The following is a 26,794-nucleotide window of genomic DNA, read 5'->3' on the forward strand; positions in this document are numbered from 1 at the left end:
TTTTCTCTTGGAGTTTAAAATGAACAAAAAACTGTTAAAACTGGTATTTGATGGGCTTTATCCCCAATGGGGTGATTTTTATCTATTTATTTATTTTTTGCTTTTCCTCCTGCATTTGTTGACTGATTTATAGTAGAATGTGTAAATTCTAATTCATTGTGTTCTGGAAACATTGCAGAAGCTCTGAATCAGGGAGAAACTGTGGATCTGGATGCCCTAATGGCCGATCTTTGCTCAATAGAGCAGGAGCTCAGCAGTATCGGTGCTGGAAATACTAAGCGTCAAATCACAGAAACAAAGGCCTCGCAGAAGTTACCCGCTAGCCGACATACATCAAAACATGGCACCTTGAAAGGACTGTCTTCTTCGTCCAATAGGATAACTAAACCGTCTCATGCCAACTACTCCCTGGATGACATCACTGCACAGTTAGAACAGGCCTCCTTGAGCATGGATGAGGCTGCTCAGCAGTCTGTACTAGAAGATACCAAGCCGTTAGTAACTAATCAGCACAGGAGAACAGCGTCAGCGGGCACAGTGAGTGATGCCGAAGTACGCTCTATTAGTAACTCCTCTCGTTCAAGCATCACCTCTGCAACCTCCAGTATGGACTCTTTGGATATTGATAAAGTAGCACGCCCTCAAGAACTGGATTTGACACATCAGGGGCAGCCAATTACTGAGGTAAGTGGGTGAAACTTTCTCCCAGTTACTTCAGTATTAACGAGGCAATGGTATTTGTTCCATCCTGTTCTAATAAACTTTCTTGTTTTTTTCCTACACTTAAAATTTATCAGAAATACCTCTGAGCTAAGTTTTAAAATCAGACTATAGAAGAATGTATTACCAGATACAGCAGTGTCACAAAGATGACTAAGAAAAAATGTAGTTTCTTTGGTTTTAGTCTTATGACTATTTTAAGTCCTTAAATTAATGTCAGTTGTATCATATGATTAAGCAGCTTGAAATGTGATTTATATTTCATATTTTACAAAATTATGATAGCTATTAAGCTGATAACTGTTTTTTAATATGTTTATTATAAAATGGCCACTTGAGAAAATTGCTTATATCCCCATTATAGTTCTCCTAGATTATAAGTTCTCAGCGTTTACTCCATTTTAGTATCAAAGAGTTGATGTAGTGTGGTGGAAAGAACCACTGGACTTGGAGTCAGAAAATTTGGTTCCAAGTGTCTTATTACCCATTGGTCCTAAGTGAGTTATTCAGTCTTGTGAACCTCAATTTCTCATAAGTAAAGTGGAACTAATAGTACATACTCTGCCTTCTTCATACTGTGGTTCAGAGTGTCAAAAGTGATATAATAGACATGAAAAGATTTTAAAAGATGAAGTTTTTCTGATATGATGGAGGTGAGGATAAGGAATGGATTTGTGATGAAATAAGTTTAGCAAAAGCTGAGCTTGATAAAGGAGAATTTTTTAAATTGAGTTTTGTTCATCAAGAAGAAAGCAATTTTGTTATAAGGTAACAGCAAGAAAAAAGAAAATGGATGAGGCAGAATAAAACCAGCCTTCTGTTCAGTGTATATCTACAATGCTCTCTAATAGAGTGAAATAATTTGTATTAATCAGTACTAAGTTAAAATCTTATAAAACATTGTTTAAGGACTTATAGAGAATTCAAAATTTGGATCTGTTACATTGATTTAATTTAGTTGGTCAGTTTCTATCAGTCACTAACTCTTGGTATCCACTCACTTACCTAGTTTCACTGTGGGCATTGTAGAGCACAAAAGAAGCATGAATCATGATAATTTGAAGATAAATTTGAGTTTTGTTGCTTGTAAAGGAAGTTAGCAAATTATATCGAAGAATAAATTTTTATTTAATGAAACTTTCCTAAATGGTTTATATTCTGTAGAAAACTGCTTTCTCCATTGTGAAACCTGAGCATTGTTTTTAGCACCAGCTCCTTAGCATGTATCACTTATATCTTTTAGACTTACCTTTTGGGATATGAGTAATATTTTATTAGAGATGTGCTTTCTTGTTTATTCTGTGTTTTGTATGTTCTTTCTTTTCAATCATATTATTTTGAGTTGGGTCAAGAGGCATGAGGGCAGGTTATGAGCTAATTAAGAATCTTGGTGTATGTTTCCATCTGTAAAATACCTTCATTATAAAAGTTCCCTCAGTAAAAGCACATTCGTTATAAGTAACAGTTGAAGAGCAAATAAAGTAAAAAGTGAAATCTTCTCCTAGCAAACACTTCCCATGGTATCGAGTGGTATCCATGGGCAAGGATGCCAGTGTACAATGATACAATAATTTAAGATAAGACCTAATGTAAAGTTTGGTGAGTAAGCCAGGAAAAAACAAGGAAAGGAGTTAAAGTTTTTTCCATCAGCCTGTTTTTTTGCCTTGCCAAGATGGGTAGAAAAGTGGTTTAACAAATCTGGAACTTGTTTCAGTATACTTTTTTTCTGGATCTAGTCTGTTGAGATTCAAGCCAAGAAAACAGAAGGAGGCTTACTAGATCCCAACCCCATGTATTAAATTGTCACCAGACTCAAATACAGTTTTTAAAAAAATACTTTAGTTTTTCATGCATGGAGTTAAAGAGTCATGAAGTTCTAAAGAGACTTGTTACCAAAAAAAAAAAAAACAAAAAAACAACCTGCTGCACATGGCACTCATATGCGCTGTATTCTGCTCCCGGGATAAGCGCTTTCTACTCTTCTAGCTGATTCGTGGTGTATTTACGAATCATTAAATCTACAGATATATTGCTGTATCTTGGTTTTTTTTTTTCTTCAGTTGTTTGTGTTACTGACTTCTCACTCTGGAAAATGAGGATATACCTAATTAGGATATAGCGCTCCTTAGACAGTTCCCCTCTTTTCTCCCCTCCCCTTCCAATTTATTTTGGTTGGGTAACTATTCAGTGTTTATATTATCATGACCTGTATACTTGCAGTTCACTACTAAACTGAATATACTTTTATTACATTTCCTTTTGGAGACATTACACTTTGCTTTTCCTGGAATTCTTTAAAATTTAAAATAGTTTTTTGTATGCTTATTACTATTTCAACTCCAAACCTTCTCCCAGCTGATTAAATCTTTTATTTGGTTTGACTAAAATTGGCGTTTATCTATTTCATCTTCTTAAAATTCTTTTTAGTCTTTTGAAGTCTTTATTCTAGTATCATCCTTCTTAGGTCCTTTCTCTCAGGTGGGTAAGCTGCTCCGCGGAAGACTCTTCCAGTCCCCTGCCTGGAGGGCATGCACTTTGTTGTCAGGGCTTTACAGCCCATTGGGAAAGAAGGCATGGGATATGGAATGGTCCTCAACACGACCTTCCACTCAGTCATACCAGGTCAGAGTTTCTCACCCATCATCACTATTCACGTGCTGGGCCAGATAATTGTTTGTGGTAGGGAGCTCTCCTGTGCATTTGTAGAATGTTTAGCGGCATCCTGGCACCTAATAACTGCATATGCTGTGCTGAGCTGTGCTTAGAAGCTCAGTTGTGTCCGACTCTTTGCAGCCCCACAGACTGTAGCCTGCCAGGTTCCTCGTTCCATGGGGATTCTCCAGGCGAGAACACTGGAGTGGGTTGCCATGCCCTCCTCCAGGGGGTCTTCCCACCCCAGGGATCAAACCCAGGTTTTTCACATTGCAGGCAAATAGATGCTTTACCTTCTGAGCCACCAGGGAAGCCTGCCATAACTGCATACATCCCTCTAATTATAAAGTCTCCAGACATTGGTACATGTTCCCTGGAGGCAAAATTGCCCCCATTTGAGAATCACTGTGTTAAATAGAAAGGTTTAACAATAGCAGATCTGAGCCTTTTTTTTTTTTCCGTGGGAAATAACCTTGGATTTTCCTTTTCCTGGCATTCTTTTACTAGAAACTTGATTAATAAATATAGAATGTATCCCAGTAATATTGTTTATTGTAAATTGACCCTGATTGGTGGTTGCATATGGACTAGGAAGACTGTGAGTGAACTCTAGAAGCCTATGAAAAGACACTGTGCTTGATCATGGTGTGCAGTGTGTGACTCTTATAAGTGAGCATGAACATGTGCCTCCAGCAACTCTGGAATCTACACACATTGGCTGTCAAAATGCACGGCTGCTTCCTGTGGAGTGTGAAGTTTCCCTAAGCCAGGGTGATGCCTGTGCTTAGTCACATGATCTCTTTCTCTTACAGTGGTGGGTCCATAAAGGCCCCTGGTGGGTTGTGTAAAGCCCTTCTGAAGACAGCATTGTTGCATGCTAGCACATTGTCTTTCTGCAGAACTAAGTGAGCCTGGTGCCAAGCTGCGGTCTCTTGGTCCTATGATTGAGTTATCAGTCTGAACCTGAGACCACTGCTGGTGGCAGGAAAAATCTGGGAGTTAACTGCTTTCCTAAATATGCTTTCAGCCAATCCTGCTTTTAGTCCCACCTTCACTTCTGCTGCTTTGCTTTGAGGTTACAAAATGTAGATTGGGGTGCTTCTCTGCTTTTCTCCAGTTTTGGCTTAGCATTCAGCTTTCCTTGGGCATGCTGAGTTGTGTACACTCAACCAGATGCTTCTAGCTTCCAGATTTTTGCCATGTCTTCTCATGAGTTTGTCTTTAACACAACAGCAACAACAAAATCCTTTTTTCTTTGTTTTAGCGGGATTTGTGGAGGGAGTAGAACTGCCTCATTGGCCATTCACAGTCTCTCCTGCCTGTCGTCTCTTAGCCGTGGAGTGCCTCAGGGTGCAGGCATCAGACTGCCCTTCTGTCTGTCTACTCCTTTGGTGATCTTACACACTGACAACTCCCCAGTTTTAATTCCCATCTCATTTATTTAAGGTACACTAACCCCCCTTACATCCTAATCCCTGTATAACAATGGTTCTCAACTAGAACCTAGTTTGTCCCCCAGGAGACACTCAGAAATGTCTGGAGACACTTTTGGTCATCAGTGATAGAAGGGTGGTACTGATGTCTGGTAAGTAGAGGCCAGGGGTGCTGCTAAAATCCTACAGTAGGACAGCCCCCACAACAAAATTATCTGACCCAAAATACCATCAAGGTTGAGAAGCCATGTTCAAAAGTCAGTTAGCATCTATCACTCACTGTCAGCAATATGGCAGTAACACCGGGTTGTGCAAAGCTGTCTGTTGACAGTTTCTGATAAAGATCAAGAAAGGACTGGCATTAAATCATCTTTAGATTCAAGGGAATACAGGTTTCTTTAGCCACTGTCTCTCCCTGAACTCCAGGCTCATGCATCCTCTTTCTAATCTATTTGGTCATCTGTTTGACACCTCTATTTGGTCATCTGAAAAGTAACTCAAATTTAAGTGGTCTAAAACTGAAGTCCTGATCTTTTCTCCCAAACTTATTCCTCCCACAGTCTTCTCCATCTCAGTTAATGGCTATTATGTCCTTCCAGTTTATCAGCAAAATGCTTGGAGTCTTTATCTCTTTTATTCCCCATCCTCCTTCCAATCCAGCAGCCAATTTTGTTGCCCTAACTTCAGAATATATCCAGACTTGATCACTTCCCACCACCTTCACTGCCATCAAGCCAACATCGTCTTGAGACACACAACTAGTCTTCTGTGTTCACCATTCCTTTAACAGTCTGTTATCCCCATGGCAGCCCTGAGTGGTCCTATTAAAGGTAAGTCAGATCTTGCCCCTCCTGTTTTCAAACCCAGAGGCTTTGTATCTTACCTGTTTTCAAACCCAAATTCTTGCAGGGCCTTGCCAGATCTGCTTTCTGTGGCTTGCCCCTGCATTCCTTTCTTCCCTCCCTCTCTGCTCTGTCAGTTCTTTGCCAGTAGTCAGAGCCTGCTTCAGAGCCCTTTTACCTGCCCTCCCCTACCCCCCACCCCCCGCCTGGATACGCTTCCTCAGGACAGTACCCCTTTACTGCCTTCAGGAGTTTGCTCACGTGTCACTTTTCCAGTGAGGCCTTCTGTGATCACCCTGTTTTAAATGAATTCTTCTTCCTCCGTCCTGTGAGTACTTACCTCCCTTTTCATAAAAATTTTTTCATTTATTTATGGCTGCATGGGGTCTTCGTTGCTGTGCTCGTCTGTTCTCTAGTTGGAGCAAGCAGGGGCTCCTCTTTGTCGTGGTGTGTTGCCTTGTCGTTGCAGTGGCTCAGAGCACAGGCTCTAGGCACGGGGCTCAGGAGTTGTGGAGGGCTTAACTGCCCCACAGTGTGTGGGATCTTCCCAGACCAGGGACCGAATCTGTGTTCCCTGCCTTGGCAGGTGGATTTCCAGCCACTGGACCCCAAGGAAAGCCTGTTATCTCCCTTTTCTGCTTCGTTTTTCTGTTTATCATCATTTAGAATACTATATATTTGACTTCGTTTTACTCTAAAAATTTTGCTTGTCTGTCTTTTCCACTTGAATGTAAGCTCCATGAGGAGAGGAATTTTCAAAAGTTTTCTATGATTCCTAATGTATCTTTAGCACCTAAAACATTATTTGGCTCAAAAGAGAAGCAATCAGATATTTGAACAAGCATTTAAATATATGCATGTGTTCAATCCATCTTTGTCTAGAAGTTCTGTACTCTAAAATTATCAGCAGTTTTCCTTCAAGACGGTTAGACAGAGTGCTTCAGATGAAGTAGCATATGAAAATCTGACAGTGAAACTTTTTTTTTAGACACCTCTAAGTTCTTTAGAGGCAGTAATTATACCTATTCTAAAGAAACCTAGGACAGAATAGTTACTCTCACTGAAGTTTAGTGACACTAATACCAGTTAGAAAAATCAATTTGAGATTGGTACTATCGTATCTTGGGGATGTGGGTATTCAAACCGCCCATCTGAAAACAAAGTAATTGTATAGCTTTTCTTTCTACCTCCTTGCTGTCTGAAGCCAACAGGGCTAGGCATAGTATAATTTCACATCAGGAAGAGTAAGTCTTTTTCTCTTGCCTTTCTCTTTCTTGACTTTTGTTGAAATACTGTGCTTTCAGGCACTTCACATATGTTATTTCATTTAAGCCTCCAACTATCCCTTCGGTAGGGGCATTATTCCAAATAGGGGATTAAGTAGGTCAAATAACTGGGAAGTCTGTTTTTGAATTCCAAAACTGTAACATTTGCCTCCCAGCTTTTATCGGTATCTTAAAAATAAAGTGAAGCTGATCATCAAAAATGATTATTTCCTGAATGTTTGATTTAGCATAAAAATATGAGTTTATGGATAAACATAAAAATGAATTACAGACTAATTTTAGTATTCTTATGAAATCCATCAATAGTGTTCATTTGCTATTTTTAAATTTAGAATTCATTGTAGCTGAAGTAAATTCTAACAAAGACTCTATAGCAACGTGAAATAAATGTTACAGTTGACTTACTGGTACTTTTATTCACATTAAAAGATAAAACAATACTTTTTAATAAGACAGCAGTTTGCAAATTTAAATAGTAATTGCATGTTATAAGTTTTATATAAAGTAGGGTTTACTGATAAAAGGTTAGTGCTGTAATATACCTATATATTTATTTTCTGGTGGGATTTAAACTAACAGTTCCTCTGAATTTGGAATCTTGTACACAAAAATATATTTTTAAAATAAAAATGCTTTTAGAAACGTATACTGAAGCTTATAGTAGGTTCAAAAAGTTTTGTTGAATCTTTAAGAATATTTGATGATGTATTGTAAATATTTTGATAGGAAAAATTCCTAAATATTTGAGCTATGAAAAGCTCAAATGAAAAGCTATATTTGAGCTTTTCAATGTTGTGGGGTTTTTTTCCCCCCTCATGTGTATAGAGTTTTTTTTAATGAAATCACTGTGGCTATACCAGTATGTTAATAATGTGATATGCAGCATAGCATATGATAGCTTCAGTGTAATTCCTTTACTTCCTTCACTTTCCAGAACTATTTCAAGAATAAATGTGTACAGAAATCTTGAGGTATTGGAAAGAAAACAGCAGTTGTGTTTGTTGTAATAACAGGTGGCATTGGCACCGAGGTCCCAAGTTATTCTCAGAAAGCAACTTTTTGCTCTGAGATAATAACTAGATGGGAGCTCAGGGCTTTCTGAAATTTTAAGAGGCCTGCGTATCTGAAAGATTGGAGTTACTAGTTATTACAACTACGTTTCTCCTAAAATTCTGATGGCTATGTTGCTGCATCTCACTGAAGTTTATCCACATGTACCAACTTGGTGTTTTAATTCTAGATTTCACTGGCCTAGGAAGGTAATAGAGGGATAGGTACAAACACACCACCCAGTCAACACTGGCGTATATGCCGTGATCCTTGTTTTGTGGATTTCTTAGATACCTGAAAGTGAAAAAGCATTTTTATTTGGTTTTAAGTCTGTTTTGTTTGGTGTTGGGAGAGCTGGTAAAGAACCTTATACTGGCTATATAATGGCCAGTTAAATATCTAGGAGAGGAATAAAGAGAAGAGGAGGAGAATTAGAAAATAATATCAGCTACTGTGTTATTGCTTATTCTGTGCTGGGCATGGTGCTTTACATGTCTTAACACTGAGTTTGTACAGAGCCTTGAGAATAGGTACCATTCCCTGTTAGCTCAGAGGTTAAAGCATCTGCCTGCAATGCGGAAGACCTGGGTTTGATCCCTGGGTCAGGAAGATCCCCTGGAGAAGGAAATGGCAACCCACTCCAGTATTCTTTCCTGGAGAATCCCATGGACGGAGGAGCCTGGTGGGCTACAGTCCACGGGGTTGCAAAGAGCCGGACACGACTGAGAGACTTTCGCTTTCTTTCACTTTCACCACTATCTTACAATGAAGGGAACTAAAGCAGAAAGTGACTAGGTAACTTTCCCAAGGATTTGAACCCAGGCAGTCTGGTTGTACAGCTCCTACAGCATTAGCATTACCTTGCTACTTCATCATAAAATTGAAGGAGAATCTAGACAAGGCTAGACCAGCCAGTGCGTCTCAGATCCAAGCCTAGAGACAGAACTACATGGGCAGTAGAAAAAAGGCAAAGAGATTTATGTAGTAACATCCCCATCTGGTGGTGTTTTAGTATATTCCTGAATATGTTAAAATTTTAAAAACCATAAGCTAGCTGTAATCTAAATGAATTGAGGTTTAAATAAAATTCAAATGATGGCTGGTGGTTTCCCATTCTTCTTCTAATAATAGTGTTATTATTACTCCTTTAATTTTTATAGTAACATTTGGAGATAAATGCTATCTTTACACCATTTTACACATGAGGAAACAGGTTAAATAATAAACCCAGAGTCATATTGCCAGGAAACTACTGAGCTGGGGCTTGAACCCAGGCACTCTGGCCACCCCATAAAGGTCTGGATTTGTAACCGTCATGCTGTATTTATTTCTAATATTTGTGAAGAGCACAGAACCTCCGTACAAGATGTATGTAAATCTGTTTTATTGAAACATTAATATGTGTTCACAAACCTCCACTTTCTTCCAGTTGTTATTTAAAGTGTTAGCTACCAAAAGAAAATGTTGTATTTTGTAACCATGACTCTGATAGAAGGTCATTCATTTCTTGATTTTGGCTCATATTTCAGATCACTGCTTTTCTACACATCCTCCCCAACAAGATTCTGGCTCATAAATGGTACATGTTATAGGTTCAGTTCAAGAAAGTAGTGATTCATAACTTACTTTGCAGAGATTTGTGGAGTTTTTGAGAGATTGATAGAGAACATGATAGCTTTGTAACAAATGAAACTTTGAAACTGAGACGTGTAGAGCAAATTTTATGTGAGTTGACCTTCACATTCACATATGTGTTTTAAACACAGATTTTAGATTTATGAAAGTAGTGATAAAGAAAAAGTAAAAACTGGGGACTTCCCTCGTGGTTCAGCGGTTAAGATTTCACCACCCAGTGCAAGGGGTACAAGTTCTATCCCTGGTTGGGCAGCTAAGATATGCCTCCTAGCCAAAAAAAAAAAAAGCAAACAAATGTAAAACAAGCAATATTGTAACAAATTCAGTAAAGACTTAAAAATTGGTCCACATTGTCTTTGATACTTCCCATGTGCATATTCATTTTTGGTAAGGATGTGTTGAATTTCAATAACTAATAATGTTCCATCATACTGTTTAACATGGCACGTAGCCATCTCTTGCTGAACACCTTAGATAATGATTTTTTTTTTAACTAGCCAGTAAGCATTTGGAAATATGACGGGAGCTTGTGTGAGACTGAGCCTAGTGAGAATAGATTTACTTTTTAACTTTTTATTTTGAGATAATGTCAAACTTAGAAAAATTTGAAAAAATAGTATAAAGAACTCATGAAACTCTTACTCATGTTCAGTAATTTAACATTTTGCCACATTTACTGTATTATTTTATATATATATATATATATATTTTTCCCCCTGAACCAGTTGAGAGTTGGTTGCATTTTCATGCCCTTTTAGCTGTTAATACTTAAAGTACTCATTTCCTAAGAATGAGGATATTGGCAATATAGATTCGGTAGGCCTCGCATTGATGTGGTGACTGACACAGTGTTATAGAATATGTTGAATGAGAAAATGTAGAGAGAGGAAAGCAAAATCAGTCTTAGTCTGGCCAAGCCTGTGGCATGAAAGCCAAGAAGAAATAGCTCTTCATACATTCCATAAATGCTGGAGTACCTGGGCTGTAAGGGATAAAACTGTGAACATAATACACAATGTCTTTATGAGATTATAATTTATTGTATGGCGAGAGGGATGTCAGAACAGACAACCAAAGCAGTTTTAGTACAGTAAGGCAAGTACTATGAGAGGAAAGACAGAAACGTTGGTTAAAAGGTCATTGATGACTTTAAGAATGAATTACAGGATGCATTGCAACTCAAAGGATGAAGACTTTGGAGGAGAAAGGTGGATGCTAGATTGCAGGGAATTATAAGTGCAAGAGGTACACTGCAGCTGAATTCAGGAAACTTGGCAGTATAAAGTAGAAAATAATAATTTAACAAGAGGAGGGTACCCAAAAGAATATTTTTCTGTCCTTCCCACCCCCAATAAGCTGGACCAGTTGAGTGTCAGAGACTGGGATATTAGAGGGGGAATGAGTGGGATCTAGGACATGGTGTAGCTTTGGAGGGGAGAAGCAGGTATTAACTCATGGAACTGGAGAGAAGGATGAGAATATGGACATAGCTGTAGGATACCTTTTAGAGATGAAGATTGTCATGATAGATCGGTGTGGTTTCCTTAGTAATGGAGGGAAGTGAGGGCATATGAAGAGATGAAAGAGTGAAACCAGGAACTTGAAGAACTTGGAAACTACTTAGAACAAGCTTAGAGGGAATGATAGAGAGGAGAGAAGAGAGTGAGTACTGCCCAACAGCAGTTAAGGCCCTTTTGAAGTTCAGAAGTATGAACTGGTACTGGACAAGGTATTTCTGGGTAGTTCTGCCATAGAGCTCTACTGTCCAGAAGAAGAGTGAGGTTACCTTTAAATTGTAAAGGGTTAGGATCATCAGGTTCTTACCTTTTCTATTTTTGCACAATACAATGAGGTGCATGCAACTTTTCATTACTATTTTGTTTCAACAGTTCATTTCAGTGATCTTTTCTCTTCCTGCATGGTAATGAGAACTGCCCTTTTCCACCTCCTTTACCTATCATTTTCTTCCTTCCTGCATTTTCACAGCATGCTATTTCTCTGAGATGTCCCAGCAAGCAGGCCAAGCGTCATATTGACTTCACAGAAGAACAGGCTGAACTGACACCTGTAAGTTCTGTAATCATGTCCATTGGGACTACTGAAGTATCAGTGAAGAGGAATGCATTCTTTAGAACTCCTGATGGTTAAACCTTCTCATATATCTCAATTTTTTGAATAAAAATTAAACCAGGCTTAAAAAATACATGAGCAGAAACATGAACAACCATATGATACAGTACCATTGAATATTAATACTCATGGTAAGATTGTGTTAGTGATAGCGTATCTGGTATAGAGAAATTTTGTATTGGAACCTGAACCACATACTTTCTGTTTTGTTCTTAAGCTAAGGGCTTCTGTAAATTTCTCAAGATATTACTAAATTTAACTGTTCCTTAGAATGGGGATATCAAGCGTATGACTTCTGCGCCAGTACTTAACTGAAACCTAATTTCTTTAGAAATGTTTCCTTTGGTCATTGATTAACGAACCTGGATGTTTAGAGCTGTGCTGTTCCATGCGGTGACCATTAGCCAGATGAAGCTATTGAACGCTCCAAATGTTAATCCAAATGGAGATGCACTATAAAGATAAAAATACATGCTGGACTTCAAAGACTTAGTGCAAAAAAATAAATAAAAGATGCTAACATTAGTTTATTTCACCATTTTCTTTTTACTTTTTTAAAAAATGTGGTTACTAGAAAATTTTATATTTGTAGCTCTTATTGTTTTTCCATTAGACAGTGCTGTTTCAGGGTCATCTGTGAAGCACTGGAAAAAAAAATAAATTCCCACCCACCCCCGCAGTTGAATAAGATTCCCTCTGACCTCTCCTCTCCCCTCTTCCTCCCTCTCTTCCTGTCCTTTAGAAATACTGGTAGTAACCCAGTGAATTGATTTCACAAGTCACTACTGGGTTATATCCTGCTTAGTGAAAAACTTTCCCCAACCTTACCTCTGGCCTGTCCCCTAAGCTCCAAAGTACCAGCCACACTTACTAATCATATCTGCATTGTCATCTCTTCCACTCAGGCAGCAGTGCCCAGTCCTTTCAGCCCCAATACCCGTATCTTCTAACAAATAATTTATAACATTATCTTTACTATCCCAAATGAAATTCATAAATAATATAACTTACCTACACCCCCCCCCCCATTATAGTGATCTCCCCTCACCTAGTATGAGGGAGAAATAGCCAAAAGTAATTTATGATATTTTAATGTATATATTTTCATTTTTAAGTGGTTGGCCATTTAAAAACTGTATTAAAAGACACGATGAAAAAATGGTCAAATCCTACACCTACTTACAATTAAGAACCTTGGATTTAAGAAAAGGGAGATCAGAAGTCATTTTTACAGGAAAAAGAAAGAAATATGAGTGGACCCAGAATTAAAACATACTATGACACATAATAACAGACAAAACACACACCTCTATATAGTAACTAATAAAAGTGAAATAACCTTAAATGAAGTAGGAATCATGTGCTGATACAATTTATATATTACCAAAGAAAAGAAAATGAAGAAGTGCAAAATTCTTGCAAATTTAATGACTCTTATTTGTAACTATAGTGACAAAATTATTCTCTGCCTTGTAGCATGGGGTTAGGTAGTAATACAATGATTTTTACATTTGACTTTTTACATTATAGATTCTCATTGTGCTGTATCTTAAATAACTCTGAAAGACAAGCAATTGAAATATTTTAACACAATCTATGTTAATGAAGCTCAGTGAAATTTCAGCCTTTCATTTCTTTTCATTATTAGTATTTAGTTCTTAATTCTGTTAAAAGCAGTTTCAAAACTCTTATCATTTACTTACATGTGACAGAGTGCACACTGATGCTACCAGTTTTGTTATTGGCAAATTTTTTTTTATACTTCAAGCTGATTTTCCATTGGTGAAATGATTTCCCAATGTAATGAGTAATTCTTGGTAAAGGTTGAACAGAATTAAGTGCAGGCTTCCCTCAATTTCTGGTAAGTAAATAGCATTCCTGGAATAGTCATTGAATATCAGAATTACACAGAAATACTTTGTGCTTATATGTAAAATGGAGTTATTGAGTTTGAAACTCAGATTGTTATAAACAGAAATTCCCAGCTGTATGATTTTCCATATAAGGACATTACAAATTCACGTGTGACATGGGACTTTGGTTGTTAATTCTGTGGCATTGTTCCATGCTTGCAGGGCATCTAGTATGTATGGCTTCCCTCCTCGTAAATACCGGTAATGCCCCTTCCTCCTCACTGTGACAGCCCAGAGTATTCCCAGCTCCCCCTGAAATGCCTCCCAGAGGGAAGAACCACCAGCATTGAGAGCCACTGGCACCTCCCTTTGCTCTGTCTGTGCCCTCCATTGCGCTTGGAGCTACGTCCTGCTCATCCTGCAGGACTTGAGACCTGAGGCCTTTTCAGAAGTACTTTGCGAGACCTCTGATTTGGTTTAGACACTGTCTGCCTCTTACTACCACTTACACACTGCAGTGTAGTTGTCAGTTTCCTCCCTGTTAGATTCTAAGCTCTGTGAGACCAGGTAATGCCTGTCTTGGGTACCTTTGCATCTCCTGTGTCTGGCATGGTTCCAGGCTCAACATTGAATAAATAATTGAGTAAATGAAAAAAGGAGAGAATAAAAGACAGAAAGAAAATGGGCTAATAAAGAAAATGGGCTATTTTTAATGAATTAAATTTAATGAATTAAAAATAGGCTGCTGACTTTGCGTTCATGGTGAATGAAAGAAAAGATAAGAAGGCCCTACATGCAGCTATGTGCATTTTTGTTACCAGCAACATGTACCAAGACAGAGACTAATTTAATGATGTGCCCAAAGCACTGTGTCTTTCCCTTCTCTCAGTCCTCCAACTGAACACCGCTCTCCTCATCCCTCTCGCATCCTTCTCCAGTAACCAGATCTCCCTCCACCCCCACCTCCATTCTGAGGAATTCTACAGCCATGTGTGACTGGCACCAGTAGGGGAAGATAGATAAAGGAAGACATTTATTGACCGAAGGCATTTGCTGCTTCTGGTTTCTATATTTTTGTTTTTTCAGCTACAATCCCTGTAGTTAGAGGGAACATGGAGCCCTAACCTCCCTTTCTGCTAGCAGTTAAGTAGTACATGCCTGTCCCAAACATGTGATTCATGATCTTGTTCAGCTATGTTTGTGGTCTCATTTTTTAGATGTGTCTTGCTTGGGGGTCACCAATCATGATTCTCTCCTTTTTTTTTAAAGTTCAGTATTTAAACCTTATTTTTGAGGAATATCATTTTTGCACAATATTATTATGCACAATAAATATTATTTTATTTAAACCTTCAGTATTTTAAAATCAGTAACTTCTACTTCAGGGTCTGTAAACAAATACAGTTAGATAAAATCTGATCAGATAGATTTTGGGATTTTTTTTTTTTTCTAGTAATTTGAAGTCTTGAGGTGATTTGAGTTTGAAGATGGAGTAAATTTTGTAAGACATTTTTTAAAGTTTAAACTTGAATTTAATGTCTAGAGTTTTATTTATTTTGGGCTTCCCTGATGGCTCAGCCAGTAAAGTGTCTACCTACAATATAGAAGACCTGGGTTCGATCCCTGGGTGGGGAAGATCACCTGGAGAAGGAAATGGCAACCCACTTCAGTACGCTTGCCTAGGAAATTCCATGGACAGAGGAGCCTGACAGGCTACAGTCTATGGGCTTGCAAAGAATCAGACACGACTGAGCAACTTATACCCACACAGAACTGTATTTACCAAAGAATGATTGGTTTTGATGGCCTCAAGCAAATTTTTTTTTTAATTTGAAAAATAATTATCTGAATAAATATATTCTACTCATTTTTGGGCATCTTTGAGAAAGTAATTTTTGTGAGTAAGATAAATAAGACTAGTCTTTCAATAAATTATTTTCTATATGTTTTACATAATGATGTAATAATATGTTTTTGTCCCTATATGAGAATAACAAAAAATGAATAGTAAAAGGGCAATGAAAGTTACAGTTGGTCTTTTTAGTTGTCTTTCTCAATATTCTTCCTGGTCTTAGCTAATTGCTAACCTCAAATTAAATTCAGTTTGCAGAAACTTTGCTTATCTACTGTTTTTCTAATAGACAAGTCAACTAATATTTACCTTCAGGAGATTATACCATCTAGGTAATTGAAGGCTTAGAGATGATTTTCTTTGTGCTTGTTTGACCTTGTTAGTGCTGATATTGATGAATATATTCAATTTTTGTTTTAAACCTTGGGGTTTTTGGTTTGGTTTGGTTCTGGCTGTTTTTTTACCACCTAGGTGTGGGTGAAAGGGCAGGTATGCTTGTAAGGCTCATCTTGAACTAAAAAAAAAAAAAAAACCACAGGCAATGACATACAATATAGCAAACCAACTATACTATAGGTACAAGTAAAAGTTAAGTTAATGTTATTTTTTGTAATAGTATTTTAATTTTGAAGTAGTGTATTGTATTATCTGTGACAGTGAGTTTTATCAGAGTAGGTGCTGCTTTTGTATTTATTTTTCTCTCCAAAAATTTGTTTCTCAAGAATAACTTGTTAATAATTTGATATATACTTAGATTTATAAAGTATAATATTGTGAAATATTTTATATAATTCCACAAGCTGTGCCATGCATTGTTTTAAATGATGGTTAATGACCACATAACATTAAAAAATACTTAGAATTATTTAGGGATAAGCAAGTCTGAATTACACATATATCAAAAAAGCTGCAATTTATACTATATGAGTTCAATAAATATGATTGCAATACTGAAACAATTTTAAAGGAGAAAAGGACACTTAGGGACTGTTATTCACAAATCATTTTTATGAAAATATATAAATTAATTTAACCAATTTAAGATGCAAACTTCATAATATTTTGTTTATGTCATTTGTTTAGAAGTCCTTTACTTGGGCAGTGCAGTACTATTAGTATGTAATAAGTGAATTCATAAAATTTTACTGAAAACATTATACCATTAGGCAAAATATTTATGAACATTTTTCCTCTTGGTGTAGCTATCACTGATCGGAAGTAATTGCAGAAGTTTTGAAACTGAGGTGGTTTTTTTTTTCCTCCTCTCTCAGGCTACACTATTTAAAGCTGTATAGGTCTTGTATAGGCTTTAACAAGAGGAAGAAATATGGTTAGCCATTGGGCTTTGACACCTGCTTCTTTGTGCTGCATGAACAGCACTCGCAAGCACAGCCCTGGGAGACAAGCTGCTCCATGATCTTTGCAGGGTGTGATCCCTTTTCCCAGAGTGAGGGACCATCAGGAGCGGGCTAGAGGGTGACTCTTGGCACGGGCAGGTCTCTCCCTTCCCTTCTTCTTCTTCTTTTTTTTTTTTTCTGGTTTTAAATTTAGATGCATTTCACTGAGTTTAGGGGAAATATGAAATTAATGGTAGAGAATCATTCATGCTTTGTCTACTTTATATTTTAAACTCATGGAACCTCCACTGACTTCTGTTGCCTTTTTTTGTTTTGTTTTTCTCTCTTTTCCTGCACAAGCACTCCTATCTGGACAGGGAAACCTCCCTTCTTCTGAGAAACATTGCAGGAAAACCTTCTCATTTGCTGACCAAGGTGATACTTCTTCCACCTGCATGTAAATATTTATTGCTTTGTAGGTAGAATGTAATTTCTGTTTTTGATTGTGCTCTCAGATTACTGAGGTTGTGTTTTCTTGTTTCTGCACCCTTGTTCTCAGTAGAGGTATTTTTTCCTTTTATTGAAGGTAATTATTTATTGACCTTAATGACTATCAGAAAATATAGAATAGAAAATATTTGCAGTAGTTTTTCACTAGTTTTTAACTTTTATAAATACCTGACAATCTTCCTAAGTATGTTGCACTTTTCTAGTTTAACATTGTATTTCATTTTAAAGTCTAAAAATCATTGCTTGATTTTAGCTTTTACTACTAATGGTCATGCATGCTGTGAGTTTCTTTAGCAAACTTTGTTTTCTAATTTTTGTTTATATTATCAATGCCTCATTTAATTATTTATTTATATAAACATAATCTTTACATTAGTTTAATCAAATTGGAAGAGCAGGCTGCAATTTAAATTTCTCAGTTCTCTGTCCTCAGAATGGTTTGAATTAGTCTAGCTGGATTTTCATTGGGCTGGTATTTTACAATTTAAAATCATTTAACCATTATCATCATCAACTCAGGAAGCACAGGATAGGGGGCGTTAATAGCTTTCTGCCTCTTTACAAATCATGTTTTTATTTTGTTACTTAAATGTTAAATTCAAGCATGTCTGAGTTATAGATAGTTTCTGAAGAATATACAAATTATGCCTAATTTCACTAAATTTTTATTATTGTATCCGAAATTTTCTTTAAAAAAAATATTTCTTTGTAAACTTGAGAAAGAAGATGGTAAAGCTAAAATTAAAATCTCCCTAAGTGTCCACGTAAAGAGACGACCCAAGAATCAGCAATAAGAACTTTCTTTTGTTTGAGTTTCTCTCCTGGAAGGAGATCTAGGAATAGGGTAGAAGCACTTTAAAGGTGAGGTAAGTTTAGAAACCTAAGCACATGATAGCCGTGTACTTTATAACCATAGCAAAGTCCACTCTCTCCGTGGAATTCACTCTCAGAGCCTCATTTAGGATCTCTCTAGATCAGACTTCTCTCCCTGAGAGGTTGCTGTCACACATTTCCTAGAGGATGCCTAGCACCTCCGATTCTTTGAGTCTTCAGCTTCCTTACCCACACTGTCCCTGAGGCCTCATAGTTTATATCTGTTGTCTTTTTTTTGACAGCTCTATTTCTGTTCAGGATGTTTCCACTCTCCTAGTTGCCCAGGTTCAAGCCATCTCATGCTTTCATTCTCACTTACTGTCTCAAAGCTCTAATAAGCCTGTCAGAACCGTCAGGATTGACTGAATTCATCCATCCGTTTTATTCCCATTGCCACTACCCTAAAACAGCCTCGTATTTTTTAGTAGAGCCACTCTTCTTGTCTATTTTTGCCTGTCACACCTCCAGTACATTTTGTACAGTGCTCTCAGATGAAATGTAGCATTTTACCATTTCCATTGTCTGGTTTTCAACATATATTTGTTGAGTCTTGTACTATGTTAGGTGCTGGGATATAATACTGTATAAAGTGGACATTTTCCCTGCCCTTAGTCTTTAGGAATATAGACAAAAAGAACATTCACATGCAGCATGTAAACAAATTCTAATCATGTTAAGTACTATGAAGGAAACAAGTGAGTAATAGGGAATACAAGGGGGAAGATTAGAGCTACATTTCCTTTAGATGGTAAGGTCATCAAAGGCCCTTCTAAGGGGGTGACACTTAATTTAAAGCTTGAAGGATGAAAAGCAGCCAGCTTGAGGGTGAAGGGAAATGTTCCAAGTGGAGAGGTCCATGAGAAAAGAGCCTGTCAGGTTTGAGGAGCTGAAGAAAGACTGTGTTGCTGGAGCCACAGTAGTTGAATGAAGTATCTTGAGTTGTGTTGGAGAGGTAGACAGGAATCATTAATTCAAGGCATGCTGGGGAGTGTGTATTTCTTTTTCCCCTAAATGCTGTGAGAAACTATTGAAGAGAGTAACTTCATCCATTCAACAAATGGAAAATGGTTGTTTGCAAGTTTGGCATAAATGCAGCCACTTCTCATCTCCTTCTGTCTGAGAGCTGTTGCCACCCACTGTACCCACAGTAGAGCCATCTGTGCTCCAATCCAAGTATTGGGGTGGTGGCATCCCTGCTGTATGTAGCCAGCATCTGACTCTAGCTGCCACTATATCCTGCCCTACTTATATACAGTTACCCATTTGTCATTTGAAAATAACTCGGTAGCGCAGAACCTGAACTTTTAGGGTGGAGTGGGGACTGGAGTCAAGAATGAGGTGTCAGAAGTGCCTAGATAACCAGAGCCACAGGGGCCTCTCTTTGTCAGTGCCCTCTGCACCATAGCACATGGCTGTTTGAAGCTAAGTTGAGCTAATACTTCTTTGATACCACTTGTGTGGCTGTCTGATTCCCCAAAAAGCATGGTGTCCCAGTTACTGACTCACCTCTGATCTGCACTTTTCCAAACTAGGACTTTATAACACGTGGTAGTTGAACACAGTAAAATGAACACAGGAACACTGCTTAGGGCCTGGAATGCAAAAGGAATGCTTATTGCTTGTTTGTTTCCATCATCAATCCAATTGTCATTATACTACTGCTAATGAAATAACTACCCCGTATGTATACAGTTCTGAGGGGCTTCCCTGGGGGCTCAGTGGTAAAGAATCTGCCTGTAATGCAGGAGACGTGGGTTCTATCCCTGCTTTGGAAAGATCCCCTGAAGGAGACACACTCCAGTATCCTTACCTGGAAAATCCCAAGGACAGACGAGCCTGGCTGGCTACAGTCCGTGGGGCTGCAAAAGTGTCAGACATGACTGAACAACATACAATTCTGAGCGGGGAGCCTCTGCAAAAACAATGCCAACCTGTTTCTTCTAGGAGCGGCATTACTGCCAGCGCAGAATGTTTTATAAATGGGAGCAGTAGGCAAAGGACCCATTGCTGACCTGATGCCCATAAGTCTCTGGGTGCCATCCAGAAGACTGACCTTCTGATACAGTAACACATCTTTGTCCCTCTTTATTCCCTTAGCTTGCTTTATTTATTTATTTCTCATAGAACTTACCACTGACTGACTTATCCCATGGCTCTCTCTTTCTTGTCTCATGTTAAATGTAAACTCCATGAGATTAGGAACTCTATATTCTCTGCATTCAAGCCCAGACCTGCATAGTCTGGACAAACATCTCTCATATAAAAGAACGGTCCTCTAGTGACTATCAAGGTTTCAAGGACTGCTGTACTTGTTAACCACCATTTCTTCAGAGAAGTTGTAAAACTGCTGGTATATTACTGAAAGTGTTTTATCTTTGATAAGCAGTTTTTATTTACTATTATCCCCCCAAAGTTTATGTTAAAATCTTTACAGACAGACGGGATGTGACATAATGGGAAGAACAGGTAGTTGTTCACTTCATAACAGCCTGTATGATCTTTGAAAGATAATTCTTCCTGGGCCTAAATCAGTACAATGGACATAATAATAATGTTAGTCCTGCATTATTGATAATTAAATGAGGCACATGACTTATAGTACATGGCAAGTAGGTGTTTGATTAATATTAGTTCCTTTCTTAGTTGAGAATGTATTTCATGATTTCTTCAGGGGGAAGTAAACTAAGTGGTTACTATGATTATTTTGGTTCTAAGCAGTTTGATAGAACATTTCATGGGCAGTAAATTGTTCATCACCCCAAGTTTTCTTTGAATCATTCTAAGTTACATAACTGTATTACTGTTGTAATCTATGAAATAAACTTGATCTCAAAAAAAAAAAAGCTCACTTATTTTCAGCCCCTTAATTTCAATCCCATTTGTTCTGAGCCCAAAATCATTTCATAGTTGAAGGAATTCAAAGCCAGTTCTTTGCAACTTTAACTTTCTATAAGTATTCTAATTTTTACTCTAAGAAAATGCTGTAACATTTTGTAACCACAGCATTGGCTTTCATTTAATCATAAGATCTTCACTGAGTTTTTGTCCTTTATGTAAATTTGAGAAGGCTTGGCATTTGATGGTTATTGATAGCCACACAGGAGTTTTTCAGGTGGAAAATAGGTTGTCTCTTGCCCTTTTAGGGAAGGGGTAAGACAGAAAGTTAAGTTGTTATATGTGTGAGATATCTTTTACTTTCGTTTAGGATGGTTGTGAGACAGTGTGAACAAAGGGATAGTCCAAAGATAAGGGGCAGAAAACTTAAGACCTCATTTTGCCAACTTTAACAAACAGAATATGAGATGAACAAAGCTTTGTTCTTTGTATTAAACTTGGCCTGCAGACACTGAACACAGCTTTGTATTGCCTAAAGAAACTATTAGATGTCTTCTAAGTATATAATCTATAAATAACACATCAGCAAAGATTTATTGATCTTTGCTGCATCACACGACACTCTGATCTTAAAACAGTTTCTTCCTTTTTTTGGTTGTTACAGTTAAAAGTTATGATTCTAGATTAAATATAGTAGATAAAAACCATACTTTCGGAGTGAGTGAGTGAGTGAAGTTGCTCAGTCATGTCCGACTCTTTGCAACCCCATGGACTGTAGCCTACCAGGCTCCTCTGTCCATGGGATTTTCCAGGCAATAGTACTGGAGTGAATTGCCATTTCTTCTCCAGGGGATCTTCCCAACCCAGGGATTGAACCCGGGTCTCCCACATTGTAGACAGACGCTTTACCATCTGAGCCACCAGGGAAGTCCCCAGACTTTCTGAGGAAGAGCTTATTGTCCATGGGAAGTATAAAGTACTATGAATCTTGCAATTTGATAAAATATTTTTATTTCATTTTGCTTCGGTGACATTCAAATTCTAAAAGAGGCTTCTTGCAGAGATTAATTATCCTTGCTAATGAACTGGAGAAGAGTAAACTGAAATTTGCCTACACTGGAGTTAAGCTTGTGCGTGCACGCTCAGTTGTGTCCCTGTGTGCTCAGCTGCGTCCGACTCTGTGACTCCATGGACTGTAGCCCGTCAGGCTCCTCTGTTCTTGTGATTTCCCAGGCAAGATTACTGGAGTGGGTTGCCATTTCCTACTCCAGGATATCTTCCTGACCCCAGTGACTGAACCCATGGCTCCCGAATCTCCTGCATAGGCAGGCAGATTCACAGCTCTTAAATTTGAGGCAGCTGTAACACGGACCAATTTATATAGTTATTAAGGGTAGTATTTTGAGCAACTGAAAGAATAGCTGAATTTGGATGTTAAAATAGCCCCACCTGGCTGTTCTACATAAAAATGGTTTCTTAGTGATGGCTAGCGGAGAAGGCAATGGCATCCCACTCCAGTACTCTGGCCTGGAAAATCCCATGGATGGAGGAGCCTGGTAGGCTGCAGTCCATGGGGTCACTAAGAGTTGGACACGTCTGAGCGACTTCACTTTCACTTTTCACTTTCATGCATTGGAGAAGGAAATGACAACCCACTCCAGTGTTCTTGCCTGGAAAATCCCAGGGACGGGGGAGCCTGGTGGGCTGCTGTCTATGGGGTCGCACAGAGTCGGACACGACTGAAGCGACTTAGCAGCAGCAGTGATGGCTAGGGAATCTAATTGGTTTAATGTACATTAATTGGTTGTTTCTCTTGTTTCTGTAATCTTTTCTTCCTATGTGTCAACTTTTTAGCCTTTGGAGCAGAAACTGATCTGGGAGTTGAAACTAATCTTATAATTGAATGACTTTTTACGTCAGTGCTTCAAAAGATAGCATTGATTGTATTCTATTGTATTTGGTAAATAATAGTATACTAAAATGGAAGTATGAAAATGCTGCTTTGGTATTTATAACCAGTATCAGAATGTTATATTAAAATTTTTATATTCCCTTTTTGAAAAGACTATTTTTTAAGAGCAGTTTCAGGTTCACAATAAAATTAAGAAGGTATAGCGATTTCCCATATACTACTTGCCCTCACACATGCATAGCATCCCCATTATCAACATCCCTCACCAGAGTGGTACATTTACTGCAATTGATGAGCAAGTATAGTTAACATTATTATCACCCAGAGTCCATGGTTTACATTAGGGTTCACTCTTGGTGTGTATTCTGTGGGTTTGGACAAATGTATAATGACATAGAGCTATCATTATAGTATCATACAGAGTAGTTTCACTCCCACAGAAATACTCTGTATTCCACTTATTCACGTCCCTCCCACCTCCCGCCCCCAACCTCTGACAACGATTATTCTTTTTACTGCCTCCATAGTTTTACTTTTTCAGGATCTTGTATAGTTGGAATCTCATAGTATGTAGCTTTTTCAGATTGGCTTCTCTCAGTTAGTAATACACATTAAAGTTTCCTCCATGTGTTTTATGGCTTGATAATTTTTTTTTTTTTTTTTTTTGCTTTTGTGAGTTAGTTGCTCAGTTGTGTCTTGACTCTTTGCGACCCTGTGGACTGTAGCCAGCCGGGCTCCTCAGTCCATGGAATTCTCCAGGCAAGAATACTGGAATGGGTTGCCATTCCCTTCTTCAGGGGTTCTTCCCTACCCAGGGATTGAACCTGGGTCTCCTGCATTCTTTCTCTTTTTTTTTTTTAAGCATTGAATAATAATATTCCATGGTCTAGATGTTGCATAGTTTATCCATTTGCCCACTGAAGGATATCTTGGTTGCTACCAAGTTTTGGCATTATAAGGAAAGCTGCTATAAGCATCAGTGTGTAGGTTTTTGGGTGGAGATAAACTTTTCAGCTCACTTGGTAGGTACTAAGGAACTTGATTACTGGATGGTGTTGTAAGAGCATGTTTAGTTTTGTAAGAAACTACCATAGTATCTTCTAAAGTGGCTGTACGATTTTGCATTCCTCAGGGAAGAGTGAAAGTTCCTGTTGTTCCACAACCTGACCAGCGTTTGGTGTTTCCAGTATTTTTGCAGTCTAAGATGATACATGCGTAGTGGTATATCGTTGTTTTAATTTGCAGTTCTCTCATGGTATATATGAGCAGCTTTTCACAGGCTATTTGCCATCTGTGTAATCTTTGGTTAAAAAAGATTTCATCAAATCTTGTTTTGGTGAAAACCTTCTGTTCAGGTTTTTTGCCCAGTTTTTGAACTGAGTTGTTCATTATTTTATTGTTTTAAGAGTTCTTTTATGTTTTGGATGTAAGTTCTTTTATCAGATATGTCTGATAAATATTTTACTAATATTTTCTCTTAGTCTATGGCTTGTCATTCTCTTGATATTCTTTTTCTTAAAAATATATTTTTTTACTTTGAAGACATCTTTTTTCTTTTCTTTTTTTAATTTTACAGGCTGGTTTTAATATAAAATAATTTGGCCTTGTAGAAGTTCATGTATATATTCCAGCTACACAAAGCATTGATTCTATCCATTCTTCCTCGTCAGACTTTGAGATTTAAATTTGCTTTTCAGAAATATGAAGTGAAAGTTGAAATTATGCTTTGGAAAATTTCTTTGTAGCAGATATTCATACCAATATAAGGATGTGGCAAATGACCCATGAAGAAACATACAATCATTATTCCCTTGAGAAAACACTCATAAAACTTCTGCTTTACTCTTTTCCAAAATATGGTCAAATAACTGATTTCATAAAAACCACTGGGAAATGCTCATACTTAAAATTCCTTTATAGAGTAGTGCTCTACTCATCAGAAACACACATAGAATTTGGTAATTTAATAAAGATTTTGTTTCTCCAAGACACAGAATTCTAGAAACTGAGAATTTTAATGACAATATTCTAGTTTTCTCATTTTATAACCTTCTGTAAAAAGAAGAAACATATATCTTAAAATATGCAGTCAACATATTTTATAATTCTATAGTTTATTTGCATAAAGAGGGGAAATAGGATGATTTAATCTTTAATCGAAGGAGTATATATACCTAAGAATCTTAAGAATCCAGTCTTACTCCTCTTTGTCGTTAAAATGCACTTCTTTGTTCTCTGTCTAATTGGGTTTGCAGATAGTATTTCCTGACCTTGGTTATTATGTTAATTCACTGACTGCTTTCATTGAAATGGATCAGATTTCTGGCAAACAAGTCCACTGTCTTCCCTAACTGTTTTCTTCTCTGTTCTGCAGAGTAGTAAGTACTAAGCTTGAAATGAGGGAGACATTGGCCTTGAAATGAGTATGAAACGAGAAGAGAAGCAGATCAAAAATAAGAAAGCCAACAGAATTTAAGAGAACAGGGAATAATCTGTTAAATGAATTGAGTTAACTTGTTTTTTTGCCCTGAAAACTTCAGTTTTTTAATGAAGAATAACACATGGGTTGTGATTATTAGTCACAATCTAGAGCAGATAAATTAGTCTAGTTGATGTAAATAGGTTTCTCTCTTCTTTTTTAAAGTCATGTTAAGTAAAGGAATATATAATATGGTATTTTATATTTTCTTAGATATTTTAGATATTTTCTAGAGCAACCAAGAGCTTAGAATTAAAAAGTAATTCTTTATTATAAGCAAAGGTTTACTTTCATGAGTTTCTTTCAACTGGAGATTAATGCTGCAATGTACTATGGCCTCTTGCTGGAAAGTACAAGTAAGTACAAGGTATTACAGTACAGTATGTTATTCTAGGAGAAAATAGGCAAATGTTTTATTTTATTTAAGTATAGTTTTATTTTATTGCTATTCATTTAAATTTATGAAGCAGAAATTACTATAAGTTAAATATTTGGAAAATTACATTTAGTATTTTAAATAGTGTGAATTAAAAACCAAATTGAATTTAGTGACATGAGACATTGATTATATTGTGTGATTGTTCCAAAGCAGAGTAAAACTTAGAATTAAATGCACCCTCCTTTGTTCATATTTATGTATTAATGAGAATATACCTATGTTTTTATTATGATTGTTTTTATATGGTTGCAGAGAGATGAATTGATGCTGGGTTTTTTTTTTTTTCTTCTGTTTTTATGATGATGATACGTTTTCAGTACAACAGGACACAATGTTGATATGCAAAAGATTGCCCATAGTTTCGAGGGGGGTATAAATTCAGAGTCACTGGCAGGCCCACAGATAGGCTCGTTTTCCCTATCTTGAAACCTGAAATTTGTCTGTTTCAGATTGACAGTCAAGAATAAAACTGTTGGATTAAATTAAAATTAAATTAATTTACCACAGCCCTAGAATATGAAAATGTAGTCTTAATATAAGAAATCTTGAAGTGTGGATCTTAAAAAAATTTTTTAATAATATGTCTACTCTCTTTGTGAACCTGGTTATTTCTAAAATGTGCTCCATATTAAGTGTGTGAAGTTATATTCTTACTGAAATTCAGTGTTAACAGTGTTCTTAAGGATAAAAAGACTTCTCAAAAAATTCTCATTATTTTAGCATTAGTTTATCTGAAGTGCTTTGTGTCCACAGGAAGAACAGGCAGCAAAATTGAAAGCTGAGAAGATCAGAGTTGCCCTAGAGAAAATTAAAGAGGCACAAGTGAAAAAGGTGATATTTCGGCTTTTTCTTGGTTTGGGATTTTTATTCATTTTATGGATTTATAAAGAATTGCCTTGTTTATATAATATAACTGTAAGATGCAGCAAGCTATAGCAGGGTATTTCTTTCTAGAT

General features: G+C 37.2%; 1 protein-coding gene across 1 annotated transcript in view; it reads left to right on the forward strand.

The window, feature by feature from the left end:
- RAPH1 (Ras association (RalGDS/AF-6) and pleckstrin homology domains 1) overlaps positions 1 to 26,794 on the forward strand; it is a 103,797-nt gene that overhangs the window by 46,463 nt on the left and 30,540 nt on the right. Inside the window, 2 exon segments of the mRNA XM_018060606.1 lie at positions 179 to 684; positions 26,592 to 26,669. Coding sequence (XP_017916095.1) covers positions 179 to 684; positions 26,592 to 26,669 — 584 coding nt within the window.

Source organism: Capra hircus, chromosome 2, assembly GCF_001704415.2.
Source record: "Capra hircus breed San Clemente chromosome 2, ASM170441v1, whole genome shotgun sequence".
Taxonomy (NCBI): Eukaryota; Metazoa; Chordata; class Mammalia; order Artiodactyla; family Bovidae; genus Capra; species Capra hircus.